This window comes from Aethalodelphis obliquidens, unplaced genomic scaffold (assembly GCF_003676395.1).
Source record: "Aethalodelphis obliquidens isolate GAN/ISIS:26980383/991018 unplaced genomic scaffold, ASM367639v1 scaffold1, whole genome shotgun sequence".
NCBI lineage: Eukaryota > Metazoa > Chordata > Mammalia > Artiodactyla > Delphinidae > Aethalodelphis > Aethalodelphis obliquidens.
In genome coordinates, this window is record NW_020837945.1 from 47,739,970 (window position 1) to 47,765,596 (window position 25,627).

Here is a 25,627-nt window from a genome sequence, read left to right on the forward strand (position 1 = left end):
ACTTTAACTTTCTGTATTATCTAATTTCATAAAATCTGATATATACAACTTTGGATTGTGTGTGTGATGAGCAAAACTAAAATTTGTTCTTTTATTTATTTATTTTTTTATGAGTCCCTAAAGGTAATTTACTGGTTTTAAAACTACTTTCATACAGAATAGACATTCAGAACTATTTTCTGAACTGTGTTTGGACAATTCCATATAATGCTTTGCATGAGAAGAGGGGTATCAAATCATCAAAATGGACTTTCAGGACAAAACCCAACCAACCATGGACCCAAGGCAGGCCCCCAATCAGTATTTTCTCCCGATACTGGTGTGAAAAAGACAGCTTAACCTTAATATTCCAAAGATTCTTTACTTTTTATTTTCCTTATTGGGACTCTTGAAGCCTTGTGCCTCAGTGTCTCCAGAGTCTTCCCTCTCTCTTGGCCAGCAGCCGCTGTCCTCCCCACTCTGCAAGGTGTCTATCTTTCTGCTTTCAACTTTTTTGCAAGTCTGCCATGAAGTCTATGCTCTGCTTCAGGCTCTGAATTCTCTCCTGGCTAAGAATTTTCATCCCTGAGTGCAATAGCTTCTTTGCAGCTTTATAATAAATGGTCTCTGGTTTGTTGTAAATCATAGCATTAGTACACATTAGTTTGAAGTTATCCTTTAGTTCTTCTATGGACTGGTAATCATTGTTCTTGATCTTTTCTTTCATGGTACTAAAATCCATTGGGTGTTTAATGATCATGGAGTAGCTGGAAGCAATAAAATCAGTCACAGGAAATGAAAAGAAAGCACTTGGGTCTTTCCTCTGCAGTTGTCTCATCAGTTGATTCAAAGCTTCTTGAAGGGGTGTCTGTTCTACTTCTTCTTGTTTGGCTAAAGAGCTTGCAAGAGGCTTCTCAGGAGGCAAGTCTAATCCTACAGGGGTCAGACGCTGGAGGTCTTTTTCTGCCTCATTGTCCATGCTGTCCCGATCTCGCTTCTTTTTATCTTCCTTTATTCGTCGCCATTTTCTCCCCTTTTCCTCCCCTGGAACCTGCTTCTCTCCTTTCTTTCTCTTTTTCCGCTTTCGGTCCTTGTGTTTGTAATGATCGTTTTTGTCTTCTAAGAGGCTGGAGTCATGCCCGGAGCTGCCCGTGGAGAGCTCGGTGACTTCGTTCCCTCCCACTTTGAGGACCAGCTTCAAGGGCTTCTCTACATACTCCTCGTAGAGCTGTTTGTCTGACTTGTGCTTCTTGTGCTTCTTGCCCATGTCCGACCGGGCCCCGGTGCCCGCCCCCCGCGCCAGGCCCAGGCCAGGCGAGCGGAGGGCGGGAGCGGGGCCCACGAGACCCCGCGCCTCGAGGCAGTGGTACGGTGCGCAGCCTCTCACGAAGAGCTAAAATTTGTTCTTAAAAATCTATGTAATTAAAGGATATAAAAACCAAACAAAAATCCTGTAATTTCAAAACAACTTCTAAAAGTTTATTAGATTTGAGTGGCATTAACTGAAACATTATTATGCAAATAAAGAGAAACAAAACGAACAGAAAAACCAACCTAGGATACGTACCAACTGCTCAAAGGCAGCAGCTCTGTTTTGATAAAACGTGGAAAGGTCAACATTCTTCTCTGTAGGACACAAACTGATGGCCTCGGTATAGCACTGAATAGCCTGTTCATATTTTCCTGCTTTAAAATATTTGTTGCCTTTGTTCTTGGCTGCTTGGGCTCTATCAAGAGAGTTCTGAAATATGAGGAAACAATCATGAAAAAGTTATCAATACTCAGTAATAGATTTGGATCACAGTGATTAAATGACAACACTGAAGAAAACATGGGAGGGCAGAATGGCTGTTCACAATGCAAGTCACTCATATAAATATCGTCATGGGATAGAGTCTTAGTAACAGGATTGCTTAGCCAAAAGGTTTATATATTTTTAACTTGAAAAACACTCAGACTTCTCCCAAGAAAAGGCTGTAGTGCTTGAAAGTACCACTTTTCTGCCATTCCTGCCAGCAAGAGATATGATAGCTGTGTTTAATTTTTGCCAGTCTAATGAGTATAAAACAGTGGTTCTCAATCAGGGATGATTTTCCCTCTAGGGTACCTTTCACAATGTCTAGAGACATTCTGATTATCACAGCTAGGGGTCAGAAGGCGGCACGACTGGTATCTAGTAGGTAGAAACCAGGAATGCTGTTAACATTCTACAATGCACAGGGCAACACCTGCACACCACCACCTTGATCCAAAATGTCAACAGTGCCTAGGCTGAAAAACCCCAGTGTAACATAATTCTAGTTCACATATTATTGTAATTCACATTTTCCTCACTATCAGTGAATTTGAAAATCTGTTCATGTTTGTTTATTGGCCACTGGACTTTTTTCATTCTGAAAACCACTTATTCACACGTATTGCTGTTTTTCTATTAGGCTGTTTGTCAACAGTGTAGAAGAGATACTAGAAACACTTTGCCATCTTCATTACAATTGTTATCCCAAATCTATTGTTTGCTAATCACATACATTTGGGGGACTCCTATCTTTGTCTCAGAATCTGCTTCCTAGAGGAGCCATCTCACATACTTCATGATTTGGTAGTTAATACCCACTGAGGACAGTTGCAAAAGCTTCAGTCAACGTTTGGGAAACATCTTTGTAGACAAATCCAGTTATCTAGGTTCCAGCTACTAGGTCCAAGAGCTTCATGGCACATCTTCACCCCAAACTTTATTGTTTGTCAACATCAATTTTAACAAATATGTGATTACGAAAGAACTCGTGTTATCTCCAACAGGTAAGCATTGACAAAGCAAAAGCAGAAGTAGTTACCTCCACAACTAACTTACAGGGAAGGCTATGTTGCTTGGGGCCCAGGGCATGTCAGTCACAAAGAGACGATGGGATAGCAACCTTCTGTATCTGCTTTTTTCTCCCTTCCTCTTGCTTCATTCTTCTTTGCTACCTTCCCCCCCATTTACCTTTTGTTTCCCTTCTCCTTTAGTCTGAATGTAGCTATAATTTTTTGTTTTTCTTGTTTTTTTTATAGTGTGCAAAGAAGGATGTGTAGGAAACTTTAAGTTCAGAATATAAAACAGCTAGTTTAAGCTAGCTAGTGTCAAGAAGAAACATGCTAATTTTAAAATAAGATGTGGGAGGATGAAAGGAGCCAACTACAACACAGAGTAACAGATAAATATGAAATCTTCCACTTGTAAATAGCCTAATCACCTTCCAAAAACTTTGACAGTAAAAATCCTCAGCACAAAACATTCATACTAGAAGACAACTAGGACTCTCTTATGTAGTTGTGGATTCTAGTTGCTGGAAAACTGCACTTGAAGCAACCTCATCAGTCCTCCCACTCCACTAAGAGAAAGAGAAGTCAGACTGGAGTAGGGCTGTATCATTCAGAAGGAGTGAGGATCCCTCCACCCAAGAGACAAGTGACAAGCATACTTTGCCTATCTTCCAAGAGACCATACTGTCAAGAATTGCTAACATAAAGGAAAATTAATATCATAAAAGAGAGGCACCTGATTCAAATAAAAAACTAGTATTTGAGAAAGCGGGATAAACAAAGCAAACAGAAAATTTAACATGAGAGGAATGAGAGGTTATCACAGACATTTTTAAAAAGGCTGCTTCTAAAGAGCACCAATTAGACATCTTGAAAATTAAAAAGGATTATTACAATAAACTCAATGGATGGATTGTATATTAGAATGGGCATAACAGAGGAGCAAATTAACAAGAAGAAGGCAGAGCCAAGGAAATCTGCCAGAATGCAACAAGAACAGAGGACAGGGAGGTGAGAAATTTGGAGGAAAAGTTAGATGATATGGAGTATAAATACCGAAGTTCCAATATCTATCTGAATTTTAGAAGGAAAGGCATAAAAAGGAGTGTTTTAAGAAAATATTGGAAAAATTTCTGGAGTTGAAAAACAAAGACACACATTTTTAGACATATCATGGTGAAATTTCACAGTAAAAATCCTTAAAGTTTTTAGGTGGAAAAAACCCAGATTACCTACAAAGAAAAAAAGAACCAAACTGGGGTCATACTGTCACCAACGTTAGGTATTTAAAAACAATGAAGCAACAACTTTAAAGTCCTGAAGAAATATTATTTTCAACTTAAAATCTTATACCTAGCTAAATTAGCATTTAAGGTTGAACACAAGAACAGAAACAGAGGTGTACAACCTCCTTACCACTAAAAATAAACCCCAAAGCAGTGGAGATGATTAATAAAACAAAAAGCAGGAAGGAGAGGGTAAAGGAAGAAACAAAAAAGCGGAGTACATATGGCAGGAATCATTAAACATGTCAATAATAACAATAAATGTGAATAGGTTAAATCTCCCCATTATAAATAAACTATCTACCTACCTACCTACCTATTTATTTATTATTTTTGGCTGCATTGGGTCTTTGTTGCTGCACGCAGGCTTTTCTCTGGTTGCGGCGAGCAGGGGCTACTCTTCGCTGCCGTACGTGGGTCTCTCACTGCAGTGGCTTCTCTTGTTGCAGAGCATGGGCTCTAGGCACGCGGGCTCAGGAGTTGTGGCTCGCGGGCTTAGTTGCTCCGCGGCATATGGGATCTTCCCGGACCAGGGCTTGAACCCACGTCCCCTACATTGGCAGGCGGATTCTCAACCACTGAGCCACCAGGGAAGCCCAAATTATTTAAAATAAAAAATAACCACATGCTACCTATAAGGCATGACCTAAAACAAAATGACAGGTCAAAAAAGAATGTAAAAGTTACAGAATGTAAAAAAGAATGTAAAAACGTTACAGAATGCAAATACTTGCAAAGAAGAAGGCAGTATCAGACAAAAAGGCAGTATGAGACAAAATACCATTCACATGCCTCAGATGGAGCACTTCTGTGGGCAATTTTATTGATAAAAGATACAATCTGCCAAGAAAACATCATTACCACAAACCTTTGTATGCCTAATAAAACTTCAAAATAGTGAAACAATTACTTTTGATGTTAAATACAAAAACAAGAAAAACATTATTTCAATTTCTTGTAAAAAGTTTACAATGTTTCTAAGTCATTGAGAACATAGCTAATACACAATCTAATAAGCTAGGGACTGCTGATAGAGAAAATAATGTATCAAATGCCTGTGAGAAGTATGTTCGGCTACAAACATATTGAAAATCTATTTAGTATTTTTACTAAAGATTTTCAGATTAAATAAAAAGAACGTTCTTTGGACAGAGTAATGACCTTGTTTCATTAACACAAACAGGCAATGAACTCTTTCCTGTCTACTGGAAGTTTAAGGCTACAGGATGTCACACAGACTACAAGGAGAAGCAGTCATGGTAAAGGCAGACAAGTTAAAAGAACAGAGAGAAAACTGGATAGGTATACAAGGCTTCCTCTCCTTAGAAAGATGGATACTTTCAATTTTTATTCAGCAAGGTCTAAATCAACCTAAAACCAACCAAGAGAATCTTTCAATTACCCATTTCCCTCCATTCAGTCAAGTTTTACAATAGATTCCCTTTAAAAAGTATTATAAATTCCTAGGGGCTTCCCTGGTGGCACAGTGGTTAAGAATCCACCTGCCAATGTAGGAGACACGGGTTCGAGCCCTGGTCCGGGAAGATCTCACACGCCGCGGAGCAACTAAGCCCATGCGCCACAACTACTGAGCCTGTGCTCTAGAGCCCGCGCGCCACAACTATTGAGCCCGCGTGCCACAACTACTGAGCCCACACACCTAGAGCCCATGCTCTGTAACAAGAGAAGCCACTGCAATGAGAAGCCCATGCACCGCAGCGAAGAATAGACCCCGCTTGCTGCAACTAGAGAAAGCCCGTGTGCAGCAATGAAGACCCAACGCAGCCAAAAATAAATAAATAAAATTTAAAAAATTATTATAAATTCATTATCACCTAAGGCCTAAATCAGAACCTACTTAATTTCCTTTCCTTACTGTACTGGAAAAAAAAAAAAAAGATGCTATGACATTGAGTGAAAAAGGATCAAATTACATAGGCAAATCACCAAATGGCAAATTTTCTCCCACTGTCACTGCAGAGCGCTACCAAACCATGTTTGGGGAGAACAATATCTCAGTTAACCTCCCTATCACCTTCTGCTCATTGCACCCCGCCCCCACCACCACATTACTTTCTGTCCAACTGCTTCCCTTCATTAACAAAAATGCAGAGAAAGAATGGCATTACAACAGGGACAGTACAGAAAAGCTGATTATTTTGGCCCACCGGTAAAATTTAGGACAAAAAGCTACTTAGCACAATGCCAGCTTATCAATCAACACCAGCATTCTGCTGTGTCAGGAATTAAGACATTATTTTCACAAGCTTTGAGGCCAATACCAGGTAGAAATCAAAATAAATGCACTGGAGGAAAAAGTTTAAATTAGAAAATATACAACTACCAATTCTTTATAATATAAGGGATTTTTTTTTTTTTGCGGTACGCAGGCCTCTCACTGTTGCGGCCTCTCCCGTTGCGGAGCACAGGCTCCAGACGCCCAGGCTCAGCGGCCATGGCTCACGGGCCTAGCCACTCCGTGGCATGTGGGATCTTCCCGGACTGGGGCATGAACCCGTGTCCCCTGCATCAGCAGGCGGACTCTCAACTACTGCGCCACCAGGGAAGCCCAATATAAGGGATTTTATTTCCAACTCTCAGGAATCCTTTGCACTGCTTTTCAGTCACTTTCTCCCCCACTCAGTCTACCTTCTCAAGTTATAATAAGAACTTTTGGAATTAAAGGTTGAAGTTGGAAAATAAGCCCAAAGACAATTTTGAAAGCATATTTCATAAATGAGAAATGAAGACATACAGCTCTAGAATGTAATGGGAACACCCTGAAATGCTATTATCTTTTCATGTGGTCTATTTTCATATCTAAAAGCTACTAAGGAGATTTAAAAGACTATCAAGACATTATGTTACTGGAAATCACTCTTGGTTTTGGTAACCTTTTTAAGGTTCCGAACATTCCACAATATTTTACATTAAAATTCTGTGAAAATGCATCTTTCTCTTACTTTTCTTACAACAAATTAGTTTCTGATTGATCTGAAAGATCTTCTTAAGTAAGCTGGACCATATCATTTCCTGCTTAAAACTTTCCAGTAACTTCCCACTGCTATTGCCTATACATAAGCCTCCAAACTCCCGTTACTCCACTCCTGCCACTCCAGCTTCCCACATGTAACTTTGGTGGATTCAAAAAGTACTAATCTCTTCCTCAAAGAAAACAGTTTGAAAAGATTAGGTACTGAAAAGATCAGGTACTATGTACTCAATTTCCACAGGCATAAATTGAAACTTTGTGAATACTGGTAAGAATACAGACAAATTTTAAAAAAGAAAAGACATTCACTTCTGCCTAGTATGTCACACAATCAAAGTATTATTTAAAACAATCTATTAGATAACTTAGCTTTTTTTCCATCCAGGATTTGAATAAGTTTCATCTCTTCATAATGAATAACTGTCCAGCAGAGTCAACTCCATGACTCCATGTGATTCTGCTAAGTGAATTCAAAAAATATGTGGAGCTGAAACTTGTATAGAATCCTGACATTAATGCATGAAGCAAAAATCAATTGTCAAAATTACTCTTGAAAATTCTTCAGAAGAGTAACACACTGTAAATGCAAGTTAGGTGCTATTATTATCCCCATTTTACACATAAAGCAACTGAAGCCCAGAGAGATCAAGAAGCTTGCCCAAGGCAAGATTCAAACAAGCAATCTGACTCCACATTGCCTAAACTTTACTTCTATACTGCATGGATTGTCATCCACACTTTATGAAAAATGAATATCATCAGAATCACATCCAGACTCACACTCTGGAACTGAAACAAAGGAAACAGTTCAGGTATTATATCTTGCTCACTATTGACCCCAGAGCAAAAGGACAAAGAGAATCATCAGCATAATTAGGTCTTTTTCTTTTTGCCTAGCAAGTGTAACTGATTTCATTTTAGTTAAAAGCACATTTGATGTGACTCCACTGTACAACGATCATCAGGATAGTCTTTATCCTGAAGGAACTCTAGAGACAGTGCAGGATACAAACAAGTGAACTGGCAGCCTCTCAAAAGAACTACTGCTGATCAAACACTGAAACCCCAATTCACATTAAGAAAATGTACATTAGGTGATTAGAAACTTGTGTAGCTAATAACTAGAAAATTTTTAGTTCAAAGAGTAGCAACTGCATATATACACACACTTACATACAAACTATGTGGGTAAAACATAAGGATTAGGAACAAATAAGTAATAAATCTAAAAGGAAACAATGAGAAACATAGTAAATACTATGTCTTCTTTCTCTACTACAAACACTGCTGAAACTTGTCAAAGAGACAAAACATAGGAACCTGCCCTCCACCTCCTGCAGAAGCAAATCTACTATGGAAAACAAGTTACATTTAAACACCAAAGCAACAAAGTATTGATACAATCCCCATAAATTTATTAGAATACAAAGTAAGAAAACAATCAGGGTTTGAATCATCAGTCAAGGCTACTTCAGTGAAGGTTACTTAGAACAATCTGCTCTGGAATGAAAATGACTAACAAACGACAGTCAGGAAAATACTCCAAGGAGGAAAAACAACGCCAAAAGGGTTATTCAACACACAGACACAGAAGAAATTCAGGAGACCAGAAAGGGAGCTCTAAAACAAGTCCTGCGATGGTAATATGACTATGTTACAGATGGCTTTCAATGACATGAATTTGGTAATAAGGAATCAATGTAAATTCTTAGCGAGTATTTATAAAATATTACTCTGATGATCACACACATATAGTCACTAAAAGGAAATGAGCTAGAATCAGGTACATTAATCCATGTGTAAGGAAATAAAATAGGTACAGTAATCTCCCCTTTATCTATAGGGGATACATTCGAAGACCTCCAGTGAATGCCTGAAATTGTGAATAGTACTGTAACCTATATATACATTTTTTCCTATATATAAGTACCAAGGATAAAGTTTAATTTATACATTAGGCACTATAAGAGATTCATAATAATAACTAATAATAAAATCGAACAATTATAACAATATACTATAATAAAATTATGTGAATGTGGTCTCTTTCTCAAATTATTGTACAAATTTAATGCCTTTTCCATCTTAACTAAACACACACTGTGGCTGTAACTTTTGCAGTTTGAGTGTGACAGCAAAACTAGCACAGATTTCTTTCCTTCTTCACAGTTCAGAAATAGATTTATTCTCACCATAGATCTTAGCAACCTCACCATATGATTATTTTTCCTTTCCCTTTAAGTCAAGCACATTCACCTTTTCACTGAAAAGAAGCAGTTTAACGGCTTCTCTCTAGCGTATCTGAATTGCCAGCATCACTACTCTTGTGCTTTGGGTATTAAGTAAAATAAGGGTTACTAGTACAAGAGTCAATCTGATAGCTACAAAGTGACTAATGGGCAGGATATGCTGGACAAAGGGATGATTCACATCCAGGGTAGGATGGAGTGGGACTGTGTATTGCTACTCAGAGTGGTGCACAATTTAAAATTTATGAGTTGTTTATTTCTGGAATTTTCCATTTAATATTTTCAGACCACCGTTTACTGTGGATAACCGAAACTACAGAAAGCTGAAACCGGGTAAGAGGGAACTACTATATTACTTATCACCATAATTACACATTTACATCCAGTTAAAATATACCTGAGGTGGTTCCATGTTTCTCTTAAATGGTTTTATTCCCTTAAACTTACCAAATTCCAAAGGCATATTTTAAAATTTGGATCCCAACTTTACAGAAGTAGCAATCAACTCTGGAACACTTACCTCATGAGAAACAATCTTTCAGTATTTAATTGACCAATTGTTACTTTTATAAGAATCAAATCTAGGATAAAAGATACCTAAGATATTAAAAGTCCTTTCCCATATTATGTCCTGAAATTTAAAAATCTACAACCACCCCATCTATTAAATTGTAACACAGAGAACTCTTTACCTAAGAAGAATCTACTTGTAACAATGCTGCTTCCAGGGCTTCCCAGGTGGCGCAGTGGTTTAGAATCCGCCTGCCAATGCAGGGGACACTGGTTCAAGCCCTGGTCCAGGAAGATCTCACATGCCGCAGAGCAACTAAGCCCTTGAACCACAACTGTTGAGCCTGTGCTCTAGAGCCCGAGAGCCACAACTACTGAGCCCGCATGCCGCAACTACTGAAGCTTGCATGCCTAGAGCCCGTGCTCTGCAACAAGAGAAGCCACCGCAATGAGAAGCCCGTGCACCACAACGAAGACCCAACGCAGCCAAAAATAAATAAAATAAATTTATATTAAAAAAAAGAATGCTGCTTCTGAAGGATTATGGTTGTAGTTCATACAAAAATCACATGATTTATAAAAAGAATGCCTAAATGAGGTTTACGACTATTAAACCAATTTCTAGGATAAACTGGTAGAAGACAAGTGAAAAGCTGGAAATTTTGAAAAAGTATTCAGTTTGTGGGAATTTTTTAAAAATGTCAAATGATGAAGCTTCATCAGTTAATTCACTCAACACCTGCTATGTGCCAGTTTCTGAAAAATGGTGAGAAAGATAGAGCCAGTCCCAGCCTTCACAGAGTCAAGAGTTTAGTAGGAAAGACATGAATAAATGACTCTAGTACCATATGGTAAGTGCTGTGGAAGAGAAAAATTCAGTGTTATGTAATCACATAACGGTATGCTTAGGTAGAAGTGTTTCAGAAAAGGTGAAATTACCTACATGTTGTGACTTGAAGGATGAGAAGGTAGGGGTATTGGGCATTGTTACAGAACATCCAAAGGCAAGAAACAAGTGGCAAGAGATGAAGACAAGAGGTAAGCAGGATCAAGATGACAGAGGGTCTTAAATCATGATGAATTTGAACTTTACCTCGGTGAGCAGTGAACAGACCACTTAACAGTTCTAAGCATGGGACTGTTAGGATTTACTCTAGCACTGACAAAATGGATTGGAGGAAGACACTAATGACAGTATCAGTTATTCACTCAAGAAATAGCAGTGGGAATGGAGGAGTAGTCAGATATTTAAGAAGTAGAATTTTCTGGGCTTCCCTGGTGGTGCAGTGGTTGGGAGTCCGCCTGCCGATGCAGGGGACACGGGTTTATGCCCCGGTCCGGGAGGATCCCACATGCCATGGAGCAGCTGGGCCCGTGAGCCATGGCCGCTGAGCCTGCACGTCTGGAGCCCGTGCTCCTTAACAGGAGAGGCAACAACAGTGAGAGGCCCACGTACTGCAAAAAAAAAAAAAAAAAAAGTAGAATTTTCTCGACATGTTTCTAGATTGGATGTGGAGAACATGGAAAGAATAGAAAGTTAGGGATGATATCCAAGTTTCTGGCTTGGGAAACTAGTTAGATGACACACATTAAATGATAAGGAATAATCTCAGGAGAAACAGGAGTCTGGTGTGAAACACTTGTAAGGTAATGAGGTGAAGATTTCCTTTAAATCTGGGCCTTTTGAGAGGTCTGGGCTATAAACAAGAAATTAGGGGGCCATCAGTATATAAGTGTTAAGTGAAGCTTCTGGAGGGCAAGCAAGCATCCAGTGAAGGTATGGAATATAAGAATGCCTATGACAGAACAATGAAGGTCACCAAAAGAGGCAGAGAAAAGAGCCTGGAAAGGAGACTGAGAGGAATCAGCAAAGAGAGGTATCAGGAAGTTTTAAAAAAAGCAAAGAAAATCAGGACAACATAGTGCCTCAGAAGCCAAAGGAAAAATTATGAAATTAAGAGAAGACAATGTGAAATACTGCAAAGCATCAAGTAAGATAAAGACTGAAAGGTGTTCTCTAGACTTAATTATATAAGAATGTCACTAGTGACCCTGATTTAAAAAAAAAAAAATTAGAAACAGATCATTGAGGGGGAAGAACTATTTCATTTCAACCATGACTGATAACAGCAGGTTACTCAGTTTTTGACCCCTTTATTAAAATGTTTAGGTACATCTCTCCCTTCCTATTCTAAAGGACTGACTTAGTGGTTCCTAAACATTTCCTGTTGGGATAACTCTTGTGTAACATTGAAAAAACTTGAACACTAGAATAACTGCTTTTTAAAATCATCAAATTAAAAACAATTGGATAAAACACTACTATAAAGTCAATAATAAATACATGCACATTAGAAAAAAAATCACAGGGACTTCCCTGGTGGCGCAGTGGTTAAGAATCTGCCTGCCAATTCAGGGGACATGGGTTTGAGCCCTAGTCTGGGAAGATCCCACATGTCGTGGAGCAATTAAGCCCATGTGCCACAACTACTGCGCTTGCACTCTAGAGCCCATGAGCCACAGCTACTGAGCCTGTGTGCCACAACTACTGAAGCCCAGGTGCCTAGAACCTGTGCTCCGCAACAAGAGAAGCCACCGCAGTGAGAAGCCCGCACACCGCAACAAAGAGTGGCCCCCGCTTGCCGCAACTGAGAGCCCATGCGCAGCAACTAAGAACCAATGCAGCCAAAAATAAATAAAAGTATTAGAATAAAAAAAATCACAGGTTGCTTGAAAAAAGAAATACCTAAGACATTTGTGCAACCAGATACCATGCTTGGTGTATATGTGGGCATGATGCTCCCCTGTGATAACTCTGGTCCAAAGACTGAGAAGTCCTGTGGATTAGATGATTGGCAAAGAACCTTACCAACTTTGAGAAATCTGTAATTCTCAAGTTTTCAAAATAAATTACTAAAGCAAAATGGCACATCATGGTAGATTTTATAATGGCCCAAAGTAGAATATGATTTAATACTTTACCTCTAACTCACACACTATCAACTGTGATTAGATGCCTCTCTGGTGAAATCCTAAAATCCCCATTAATTAAACAAAAATATGAATTTTTGCTTTTGCTTTACAAGTATATGCTATCCTAGAAAAAAAATAATTTGATATAGCCTGCTTGCACGTGAATATCTCAAACCCAATAGACAGAAGCCCAGTTATTTTATAAGTTCATTTTTACATTAAGGCAAACATAAGCCAACAGACAATAACCACTGATTTTCCACTTTATTCACTGATATTGAACCCAGAACTGACAATATTTGTCCATTCCTTCACTGCCTTAAAAATTATAGCTATTGCTCAGGTGGAGAAAGAACAGTCAGAGCATCAGGATTCTGCCAGTTTTTCCATCAGTTCAAACAAATGCTTTCTTGTTTACAAAACCCACTGAGGTTGACAATTTAAAGGTGCTATTCAAATATAAAGCAATTTCTCCAACCACAGATAATAATAAATTACAATTTGTGGTCAGTTATATTTAGGTAGTCTAATAATAACTCTGAGAACTAGACTATAAAAAAGACAAAAAAGTCTTTCAGTATTTATTGGTCACCATCAGCTAAAATACAAATTTCCATTAAAAAAATGGCAAAGACATTCTTACTGTTGCTTTACTAAAGGATCATCTAGTAACCCAAAGCAAGACTACAGGTACCACCCCACAAATTCCACAAGAACAGTATATGCAAGTGTTCTGCTCAGTTTTATTTTGGGTCAAAAGGAATCATTTTAAAGCAGTTCAAGTTACAAAGAATTCAATGTTAAAGTCTAATTTTTAGTGGCAGTCAGGTCAATTTAAATAAATGTTCTGATAAAACTACAATACACCATGAAATTTAAAAATTATCAGTGTTGACCTAGACAATGCTGAAAAGCTGAAAATGGGATTTAAGGAAATCTAAAATCTGAAAGACAGTTTGCTGAATTCTATCAAATACCAAACAGGTGAGGTGGGGTAGTATTTGAAACTGCAATGAAATATCAAAACCTTGTTTCTTTTATAGAAATTATCTTTATTTTTGGTGATTATTATAGAACAAAGAACTTTTATGTATTTTTCATTCACCTACTATTCTTCTGTGATTAAAATAAGCAAATGAAATAGGAAATGACCAGAGAATTTCATAAATATGAAAACAACAAGACAAATGATGACTAATTCAAAGAATCATCTTGATTACCACTCTCATTAATAGCACTCAGAATCACCAATTTTTAGGGCTGGAAGAAATATAAGAGATCCACTATTTTAATTCTCTTATTCTACAGGGATGACACTAACATCGAAGAGATAAAATGACTTTCTCAAGGTAACCATGTTGGAGAGCCCAATATAAAGCACACTTCTCCTGGTTCTCACAATCCATGGGTTCTTCCAGCATACCTGTACTGCATGCATTTTCTTTTTAAAGCAGTATCTTACTCTCCCATTAGAAAGACTATTTGGCTCTCTCAGGGCCTAGCACAACGCCAGAGATATAGGATGCACTAAACTAAGGTAGTTTGCTTCCACATCAGAACTTCCTTTAAAATTAATTTGACTATCTTAGTAAAAACATGTCTTCAGTCTGAATAATATAATGTGGAAATAACTTGCAAATGTATATAATTAGGAGTTTTTTGACCAAAGGTTATTGTGAACTCTGATTTACTCCGTAACTGCCATTGTACAATCTCAGACTCAGATAAAATCCTCCACCTCACGTCATCTCACCCCAGTATTGTTAAATGCAGCCAGGCCAATTCCCCCCACAGCTGTCAGATACCAGAAGGATTTAATAGTTCAACAAAGCCATACAAAGCAGTTAATTCACCAGACACTCCGACGCTTGGCTTAACCGTATGTCAGGCTTGATCATGTAAATTTCCAAGTAAAATTTAAAAATGAATTTAAGATGCTTCTACCCCAAAAGTTTAAGAACTCATGCCCACAGATGAAATAAATGCCACTGAACACCATTTTACTCTTGTCAACCAACAGTCACTGTATTTACCTATCCCCAACCCTAAAATACTTCAAAAAAGGGGATTCGCTTGTTATTAAAAGATTATTACTAATTAAGTCCTAGGCCTTAGACATGACCAAAGCAATTCACATCACAACGTACCGATAGTTAAGGGAATTTGGCTTCCTTCATTAGTTAGTTAAATACAATCATCACATTTGCAAATGTCCCCGTACCCACAACGCTAAGGATAAATGCTGTGTCACTGAGAAGAAAAGCAAATATTTTTCTGAAACCAAAAGGAAGCTCTCAACGAATGTTGCTAACCTGTGCCCTCGGGCTACTCTATTCCCTATAAAGGCAGCCAGAACTGAGTTTCCCTAAACCCATGCGCTGCCTGTTGGCAGCTTCCGTCTGATGCGAAGCCCCCTGACGAGCACAACTCGTCAAGGAAAGGCTGCACCTGCCGGGTTCTACCTCCAGGGCTCGGGGCTGCTTCTCACCATTTCCAGGTGAGTACCGGGGCCCTCGGGGTGTCCGCTGCCCGGGGCCGGACTGGCCCTGCCCTCCGGGGTCTTCCGTTCACTGTTGCGCTTCAGGCCGCTGGCGTCGCCTCGGCCCCCGGTCTCCCGGCGCCGCCGCTGCCGGCTCCACAGGTACATGGCACCCGCGCCCAGCAGCAGGGGCGCCCCGACCGCCAGCGCCAGCTGCCATCGCGGCAGGCCCCCGGTGCCCGGGCCCGCAGTCGCACTGCCGCCGCCCACCCCACTCCCGGAGCTGGGAATAGCCGCTGCGACCACCGCCGCCTCCACAGGCTTAGAGGCGGCCATGACGAGGGTCCTCCGCCACCGCCTCCTTGCTGTTCACGGGCGCCACAGTCACCAGGCAGCGTGCGAAGAAAAACGGGAGGGAGGCAAGGACGGAAAGCACTGAGCGAACAAGCACGCTAGGCAGCAAGAGCGGACGACAGAAAAAGGCCAGAGGTCACCGGAAGCCCAAGGCATGCCGGGCCAGACCTGGCCGTCGTCTTTCCGTTCTCAACCAGGGAGGGAGGAGTGGGAAGGGAGGAGGAGTGGTGAATCACTTCCGGGTTAAGGTAAACTGGGCGTGCGGTGAAAGTCCCAGGCAGCTCTTTTTGTTTTCTTTCGTTCTGCTGCTGTTTGTGAGAGTAGCTTCTGGGATCTTGGGCCTCGGGTGGTAGCCGATGCCGTACCCTACGCTTTCAATAAAGAAAGGCGGAGGGCTCTCTGGTATAGCGAAGCGGAAGAGGGGCGCACACACGGCGGGTTTTTCGTGCTCGGGGGAGCAGAGGAAGAGGCTCTGAAACTGCGCTAAGAATGGGCGGGAGTAGCAGAAGAGTTCTGAAGATTATTGGCTGGCAGGAGTGGTGGGCGGGGCGTAGGCCGAGCTGCCTCGTTTATTGGTGGAATTTGGACCCCTGGTTTTCTCGTTACTGCCACGTTGACGCTACTTAGAGCCCGGCGGTGTTAGCTCCGTTGTCTGTACCCGTGTCCTCGGAAACCAACGGATTGGAAGGACTTTTAAAAATATGGGAGGAAAGAGCCAAAAGCTGAAGATAGCTTGCTGTATCACCGATCTTCTTAGCTCTACCATGGCCAGATTTTAGTTTGGACGAATTTGAGGTTATTGGGGGCAACAGCAGGTGGCACAAATCAGGCTCGGTGGAAACGGGCAGATACAGGTTGGCTCCAGTTGAAGCGGCTTGAACGGCGTCCCTGCGACTCACCGTCTGCGCCAATTACGAAAGCGATGACGTCTGTGTGTTGTTATGAGGTTCTCGAACTGAGTGGGTAGAAATGCGAAGACCTAGAGTTCCCACCTTTCTTGTACGTATTTGTGTCATACCGGATTCCGCTTGACACCTCGCTCCCTGGAGCATCCGCGGACTCGCCAGTGCTCTGTTCCGCACACTGTCATGCCGTTTTGCACTAGATGTCTCAGCCCTCTTGGCACATCTCAAGTAGAAATGTCAATTCATAGCTTTTATGTATCTAATAGCTTTGTCAAATCCTTTCCTCATGTTCTGCACCAGACCTCTTAAAATACAAAAATTTCCCTTGCAAGAAATTCTTCAGAATTCTTTTTTTTTTTTTTTTCGGTACGCGGGCTTCTCACTGTTGTGGCCTGTCCAGCTGCGGAGCACAGGCTCCGGATGCGCAGGCTCCGGACGTGCAGGCTCAGCGGCCATGGCTCACGGGCCCAGCCGCTCCGCGGCACGTGGTATCTTCCCGGACCGGAGCACGAACCCGTGTCCCCTGCATTGGCAGGGGGACTCTCAACCACTGCGCCACCAGGGAAGCCCCTATTTAGAGTTCTTGGTAGAAAATACTAAACAAGAAATTGTTTAGTATTTTCAAGAATAAAAGACAAGTATTAATAGAAAATCAGAATCCAGAACTATGGCTGCCCATTTCAGATATACTGATTTGCAGACCCTCATATTAAAAATTTACAAATAATGATTTTGCTTTTGGGTACAACAGGATTTTCAACATCACTATAGCGGTGCATAAAAATCGAGAGGAAATAATTTATTAAACGGCACTAAAATAGACTTAATGGCTTAATTAGAAAGCTTCAGCGTCATTGCTTTTCTCTTGCTTCATGTGGGTTCCTATGAGTAAATTGCTTTCGGGCTGTAGGGTTCCTTAGCAACAGGCTAAAAAGATGAGCTAAAAATAATAGCAATAGAATTGGTTTGATCAAATAGTGATTGTTGCAGGCAATGACTTCTCTCCCTTCCTGATTCCCAACTCCCAAAGGCAAATCTGCTGTTCTTAATGTAATTTTTCCCTTGCCTTTTCAGAACAGAGTTAGGATTTTTCTTTCTAAAAATGTCAATTTTTCTGCAGCCTCAGGGGATTGTAGAATGCTAGTAATTACAAACTACCGGTAGGAACTGAAACATATAAAGTTTTTAAAGAAACTTTATTTATTGGAAAAGGTAATAGATTGTTATTGTTAAAATTCAAAAGTTACTGTGAAAAGTCTCCTTAAAACCCTGTTCCCCAGCCACCCAGTTCCCTCCAAAGGCAATGTTAGAGTTCCTTGAAACATTTTTTTTAATTAGCAATTATTTATCTAAAGGGTTGGTTTTCTTTGGTTTTATTTTTAAGATTGGCATGTATATGAATTTGTCCTTGTTACTTTTATACTTTGTTAAACATCTAATTTCCATTCCCTAGTCTATTGATCTTTTTTCTCCCATTTTCTCCACCATTTTCTAATTGATTATAGTATAGAACTGAGTAAAAGTGTCACTACCTCTGTGACCTCACTGACCTGATGCATAAATTTCTAAGCTGTGAATACTGAAAACAGGTTATATTAAAGATTTAATTAGATGATATTTAAGGTCTTTTTAGTGTAATGTTTGTTACAAAATAGTAGACACTCAAGGCTTAGTTCTGTTTTTCTAAATTTTAAAGGAGAGAAGTAAAAAAATTGTCTCTTTTTTTTAAGTTGAAGTTTTATATATGTGAACATAGATATTTTCTTGCTAGATTAATGGAAGTCAATAGAATAAGCTTTCTTCACTTTTCTGGTCTGTGTCTTAGGAGGCATTTGAATGAGGCTGAACATCTAATGGCCTAGGATGCAGAACACCTGAGTTCTTATTCTAGCTTTTAATACTACTAAGCTATGGGTGTGAATGGGCACCTGCTTTCTATATAATGTGACCAGTAGATTAGATGATTCCTAAAGCTTCTCGTAGCTTTAAAATTGTATGATTCTATCCCCTCAATTGTCATTGCTACATCAAAGCCTTTTTTGATTGGTAGAGTTAGTGGATAGCTGGTTGGTCGATTGGTAGCCAAGCCTTCCAGTGAGTCCACAAACATGCTTATCTTAGGCACATACATACACAGCTTGATTCTCTTTCAGTTCTTCCTTAGGTTTACATTCTTTCTCTTTTTCTTCACTGAAAAGTTACTTGAAAGAATTGTTTATACTTGTTACCTCTACCTATTTATCACCAATTTCATCCAAAATCTCTTATAATCTAGTTTCTAACTTTTTTACTAGTCTGAAACTGCTTTAAGAGTCACAAGTTATTGTTTGTTTTTAGCTTTCATATGCTTTTATTGGAGCACTTAATACCATGGGTCATTCTGTACTTGAATGGCTTTCAAGAGACTAAATTCTCCCCTTTCTTCTACTCTGATGAATCTCTAGGTACATACTGTCCAATAGAACTTTCTGTGATGTTGGAAATGTTTTATAACTCTGATATTCAATATGGTAGACACTTGAAATATAGCTAGTATGACTAATTAAATTTTTCATTTTAATTTAAATTGATTTAAGTCCCTTCATGTGGCTAATGGCTACCATATTGGACAGTGCACCTCTAGATCTTCCTCAAGTAGGAGAATCCATAAAAATATATCCTCTTCTTTCTCTTCATTCTCTTCATTTGTAACCAAAGTACATCTCATTGTTTCAGGTACCATATCTCTGCAGATAATCTCTATCTTCACATCTCCTGGTATGACTTATCTTTTCACCTGTAGCCCTGTAATTTCCTACTGTTTATTGAGCAGCTTTGCCTGGATGCCTCATTTAAAAAATATATAACACATTGTCCTCCCTCCTCATTCTCTTCCTTTGTATAATCCTTTCTTCTCATAATACCACTATTACCTTGCTGGTTACCCATACTTGAAACCTTAGACCTTTTTGAACCTTTCTTTTTTCCAACTCTATCTACCCAAGTACAAGTAAATGTACCAATATACACATACATAAACACAAAATCAGCTGTGAAGTCTTGATGATTCTTTGTAATATCTTTTTAATATTTTTCTTCCTTTTCATGCCGCCTGCCACGTCCCAGTTCAAATATGTGAAAACACTTAAAAGCATGTCTGACACATAGTAGGTGCTCAATAAATAGTTTCTTCCCTTCTTTTCTCTCTTTTTGCCATTTCATTCATCTTTCCTGAATGCTGTATTAGCTTCCCCACCTGTAGTGCCTCTCTTCTATGTGTCACTTTGCACCTTGATACTAGATTGTTCTTCCCAAAGCATAACTCCAATTTCATTCTTTTTTTCTTTCTTTCTTTATTTGGTTACGCCAGGTCTTAGTTGCGGCAGGCGGGCTCCTTAGTTGTGGCATGCGAACTCTTAGTTGAGGCATGCATGTGGGATCTAGTTTGCGGACCAGGGATCAAACCCAGGCCTTTCATTGGGAATGCAGAGTCTTATCCACTGTGCCACCAGAGTCCCTCCAATTTCATTTTTGAGCTCAAAGACTTTTAGACTCACTCTACTTCCTATAAATGTCTCTGCCCACCCCCACATCCTTTCTTACACTTTGTCTTTTTCCTTGGTCCACATTCTTAGCAGTTATCAGTGTTTGAAATTATTTATTTATGTGACCCCACAATAGGACATAAGCTCCATGAGGATAGAAACTTTGTTCACTTTGTACTCCCAGAGCCCAGAAGGTATTCAGTGTAATGGTTGATTTTATGTGTCAACTTAGCCACGAGGAACCCAGGTATTTGGTCAAACATTATTCTGGGTGTGTCTGTGAGGGTTGGTTGTTGTTTTTGTTTTGTTTTTTTGTTTGTATGTTTTTCTGATGAGATTAACATTCGAATCAATCCTACTGAGTGAAGCAGATTGCCTTCCCTAAAGTGAGTGGCCATAATCAGTTGAAGGCCTGAATAGAACAAAAAGATTGACCCTTCCTTGTGTAAGAGGGAACTTCAACTGGCTGACTACTTTGAGCTGGGACATTGATCTTTTCCTGCCTTTGGACTTGAACGGAAGCATTGGCTCTTTTCGGGTCTTGAGCTTGCCAGCTTTCACACTGGTATTTACACCATCAGGTCTCTTGGGTCTCTGGTTGTAGACTGCAGATCGTGGGACTTCTCAGCCTCTATAATTGCATGAGTCTGTTCCTTTTATAAATTTCTATATAAATTTCTGGTTCTGTTTTTCTGGAGAACCCTAAGTAATACCAATACATTTTGGTACTAGGAAAAGAGTACTGCTGTAACAAATACCAAAAAATGTGAATGTGGCTTTGGAATTGTGTGATGGGTAGAGGCTGGAAGAATTTTGAAGCCCATGCTAGAAAAAGCCGAGATTGCTGTGAAGAAACTGTTGATAGGTATAAGGACATTAAAGATGATTCTGGTGAGGGCTCAGAAAGAAAAGAGGCAAGCAGGAGACAAAGCTTCCACCTTACAGAAATACATGAATAGTCATGAACAGAATGTTGGTAGAAATATGGATGATAAAGGCCATTTCAGTGACAACTCAGATGGAAATGAGGGAAAGGTTATTAGAAATTGGAGGAAAGAAATCCTCGTAATAAAGTGTCAAAAAACTTGACTGAATTGTGTTGTACATGAATTTGGGGTGAGAAGGACATCAATTTGTGGGGGCTGGGGGCCTCATTCCCTGTACCAAAACTTGTGTTAGTCTACTAGGACTACTATAATCAAACACCATAGACTGGTTGGCTTAACTAACAGAAATTTATTTCTTACAGTTCTGTAAGGTGGGAAGTCCAAGATCAAGGTTCTGGACAGTTAGCTTTCTGGTGAGGGCTCTATTCCTGGCTTGCAGACGGCTGCCTTCTCACTGTGTCCTCAGGTGATTTTCTTTTTTTTTTTTTCCTCACCAGAGGGGAGAGAGAGCTGCAAGCTCTTTAGGGTCTCCTCTTATAAGGGCACTAATCCCAGTGGACCAGGGTCCTACCCTCATGACCTCATCAAAAATATTCAGTGTATAGCAGGCACACAATATAGTAGGCACTCAATAAAGATTTTTTAAAGTAAACTATATTAAAGGGTATCAAAGAAGGAAAAAGTGGCATTCAAGATTGAATAGGTAGAATGCACCTTAAAACAATATTGAGTGTCTGCTATATGCAGGCTTTCCTTTAAAAACCTAAAATACTTTTTCTGGAACTTTCTAAAGCATATCACTTTTCTACTTGTTTTATAGAATTACATTTGTCCTACCTCATCGACTGGACTATAAGCATCCCAGGTCAGGATCTATGTCTGATTTATCTTGTGTCTTCTACAGTGCCTGTTCTAATGCTGTATGTCAAAACAAGGGAATATGTTTTCTCTTTTTGTATTGGACTATACAGAAGTTTATATTTCTTTTTCACAGTTACCACATTGCCATAATTATTTGTTCTCATGTGTGCTCCCCATACTCAATTTTGAGCGTCTGAAGGGTAGGGACCATGTTCTAGTCATCTTTGTACTCCCACATCTATTACGGGGCTGGGCATATAATGGGTATTTGTTAACATTTATTTATCTACCCAACATGATACCCGAAATGTGGTCAATGCTGAATAAAGAGTTGATGAAGTATTTGACAGTTTCCTGACTACTGCTTTATCTCCATTCCTGTTGCCAGCATTAATGGTCTGGTGCCACCACTGCCGTCCAATATCACTGGTATCAGCTGGGAAATCAACTCAGTTGCTGCTACTGCTGCCATCACCAGAAATAGTCTGCTTGCATCACCACCATCATCACAGCTACTTGTTCCCAGTACTAAGCATGCTGTAATCACTGCTACCATCTCCACCACTGCAGCTGCTTTCACCAGGACCTGCTTGGTTTGTCCTTCGTATTCCACTCATATATACAAGTATTTGTTTCTTCTGAGCCCTCATGCTGTTAATTTTTCTCCAGTCTTTCTCATAATGGTTTCTGCCTTATTCAGCTTCCATCAGAGCATCAGTTGAGTGGGTGGTACTACTTTGCTTCTCAGGGGGAATGGCACTTTAATGATTCAATCAAGTAGTTGCTCTTTTTGCTGTCAGAAGAAGCCTCTGTATTATCTTCAGGGAACAATCTACAATAACCCTAGATCCCTCTCCTTAGCTGTGACTGTTAGCTCATATGTATACTTTATGCACTCATTTGCCACCTTTCTGCCCACTCACACAGATTCATAAGATCTTTCCATCCTCATCAACTTAGTTCATTGCCACCCACAAGAATCTATGTCATTTGCAAATGTAGAAACATTGCTTTGCGCTTTAATTTATAAAGATATTGCATATAGGTTATACTAATTGTGCCCTGCACAAGGATGCTGGAAGAAGTGGGGACTGAGATTCAGCCTGCACTTTGTTCATCACAGTCTAGTGTTAGGCTGTGCCTGCCAGGAGAAAGATATTCCTTTTTCTGATTTGCATGAAGATGCTGGCCCATCACTAAGTGACCCTGGTCATGCAGACCTGATCTTTGCACTGGTCTAGCACTGAACCTGAGATCCTCTATGCTATGCTTGCCTATCTTTACCTTTTGTTGTTTTTCCTAACCAGTGGAAAATAGCCTCAACTCCAATAACGAGGAGGAGACTCAATTTTGTTAAATTTTGAAAAAATATAAAACCATAAAAAATAGTTTCTATACCTATCTTCCAGTTATCTATTGCTGCTTGGCAAACTGTCCCAAATGATAGTGGTTTAAAACAACTATTTTATTACATCTCACAATTTTGTTGCTGAGGAATTTGGGCAAGGCTTGATTGACTCTTTTCTTCTGCTGGTGTCAGCAGAGTTTACTCTCCTGGTGGATGGCTGGTCTGGTGGGTTCAGGCTTCACTCAGTGTCTTGCACCTTGGTGAAGATAGCTTGGAGACTGGAATCATTTGAGACTATCAAGTGGAGCACCTTCTTGTGGCCTTTCCAGCATAGCAGTCAGGGTAGTCAGACTTATGTGACAGCTCAGGGTTCCCTGCTAGTGTGTCCTAGGAGTCCCAGGCAGAAGCTGCAAAGCTTTCCAAAACTTCACTTCTACCATATTCTGTGGGTCAAACATGTTAGTAAGAACAGGACAGATTCATGGGGGAGTGAATTAGACTCCAACTCTCAATGGAAGAAGTAGCAAAGAGTTGCAATTAGTTTTAATCTACCATGATCTTCTACCAAGATGTAACCAAAGTTGTATTTTGCCATATTTACTTGTGATGCAATTAGAAAAACATTTTCATTATAGAACCTTGATAAAATAAACATCATATCTAAAAGTGAAATATTAGTAGTTTTCTTTTTGAAGTCAAGAACCAGTCAAGCTTTTCAGGTTTATTACATATTACTGAAGTGTTAATAAGACAAAAAGGGAAATAAAAGGACAGTGGAAACAAAGAAGTAACTTTTTATTATTTATAGACAATATGTCTCCATAGAAAATCCAAGAAGATCTATAATCTAGTTCTAAAAAAATAGTTCAGCAACATTGTGGATAGAAGGATAACACGAATCTCAAATTGGTCCCTTGTGCTTTCTAAACTATTGGCTATTTTGTGATCCTCTTGTTCTTAGGTCTGATGGATGCCCTTTTATTTACTTCATTCTTCCTTCAGCATGGACAACTATATCAGGTCTTAGCTGTTGGTTGTGTGACCTCACACTTTCCACTTGGGGGTGGAGGACATCTTGTTGCCAATATTTGTTGCAGAGTTGTCCATGGGTGTTTTTTAAATTAATTAATTAATTTTTGGGTGTGTTGGGTCTTCTTTTCTGTGCGAGGGCTTTCTCCAGTTGGCGGCGAGCGGGGGCTACTCTTCATCGCGGTGCGTGGGCCTCTCACTGTTGCGGCCTCTCTTGTTGCGGAGCACAGGCTCCAGACGCGCAGGCTCAGTAGTTGTGGCTCACGGGCCTAGTTGCTCCGCGGCATGTGGGATCTTCCCAGACCAGGGCTCGAACCCATGTCCCCTGCATTGGCAAGCAGATTCTCAACCACTGCACCACCAGGGAAGCCCCATAGGTGTTTTCATTTACAGTTGTGCTATTGGTTTTTATGTGGGGATTCAGAGAGATTGAAAAGCTATGCTATCTTCATTAGTATCTTCCCGGAGTACTTGTAGTTCAATAGCATTTTGATCTAGTCGCTACCCATTTGTGTAACTCCCACTGTTTTATATATATATGCTTCATTAACGTTTTTCTTTTTAGTACTTTGAAGATTTCCCATTGTTTATTGATTCAAAATTTAATTTTTCCAATTTATTTTTCTAAATGTCATAAATATTTTGTCACAATTCCCTTTAAATGTTTGGTGATCCACTCCTTTATTGTACATCGCAAAATTTTGCCCCTATTAGAAGTGAGACTCACAAGAGTCTAATTCCCCCAGCCCAGTTCTTCTCTGGAGCACTTCTCATGGGGAGGCTTATGGACTCAAGTTAAAAGAAAGTGCTGAGATGCATCTATTTGACGGGCCTGGAGCAGTTCCTGTTTGCTAAGGTTTCCACTACAGATGCAAGAAAAAAGTGTCCTCACATTTTCCGTCTGTCTGATTGTGGCAGCCCAAATTGAATGGGGGAATACAGGAAAAAATTGCAACTCACAAATAAAAAAAAAGTACTGAGGCACTACCCTTAGACTCTGAAATTGCGCTGTGAAATTAATAACTGGGAGGAAGACTTTTCTGAAGTATAATACACTGATGAGCTGAACTGATAAAGTTTTTTACATAGTGGTAAATTTTAACAAACAGTGTGTTCAATCTGTTATAGAATAATAGGTGCTCAGGGATCAAAAAGACCTTGAGAGGTCGTACAATTAATAACACTCCTGGAGTCAGAGCTGCACAGGGTCCATCTCTGGTCCAGTTTCTGGCAGATGAGAATCAATGCTGTGTTTAAAGGTCTCTTGTGAAAGAGATGAGGTATTGTTTTATAAAAACCTATTACAGTATCTAAAAACTTTGACTCTGATGAAGCCTACCATTAGCCAGAATTCTGCAGAACTCAATGATGCTTAATGCCAAAGTAACTGGATATTTATACAACAAATATTCTAGTAGGCAAACCTCGAAAAACATACCTTATTTCCCT

The 25,627-nt window shown here is 39.8% G+C and overlaps 2 protein-coding genes and 1 non-coding gene across 4 annotated transcripts in view; 1 reads left to right on the plus strand and 2 right to left on the minus strand.

The window, feature by feature from the left end:
- TOMM70 (translocase of outer mitochondrial membrane 70) overlaps positions 1–16,282 on the minus strand; it is a 45,347-nt gene extending 29,065 nt beyond the window's left edge. Inside the window, exons 1-2 of one of the 2 annotated variants that reach the window (XM_027103379.1) lie at positions 15,280–16,282; positions 1,547–1,720 (exon numbers count right to left, since the gene is read on the minus strand). In XM_027103379.1, the coding sequence (XP_026959180.1) occupies positions 1,547–1,720; positions 15,280–15,606 (501 nt within the window). In that variant the 5' untranslated portion in view covers positions 15,607–16,282. Of the gene's footprint in view, positions 1–1,546; positions 1,721–2,830; positions 4,326–15,279 lie in introns of those variants that run through there. The other variant, XM_027103388.1, reaches the window with a different exon arrangement.
- LOC113618965 (bromodomain-containing protein 7-like) lies at positions 371–1,308 on the minus strand. Its single transcript, XM_027103401.1, has one exon. It carries the CDS (start codon positions 1,244–1,246, stop codon positions 485–487), a length of 762 nt encoding a protein of 253 aa, XP_026959202.1. The 5' UTR covers positions 1,247–1,308; the 3' UTR covers positions 371–484.
- An 8,709-nt stretch (positions 16,283–24,991) lies between the features above and the next one.
- LOC113624305 (small nucleolar RNA SNORA31) lies at positions 24,992–25,122 on the plus strand. Its single transcript, XR_003434301.1, has one exon. It is a non-coding gene; the product is annotated as a small nucleolar RNA SNORA31 (small nucleolar RNA).
- Positions 25,123–25,627: the final 505 nt, after the last annotated feature.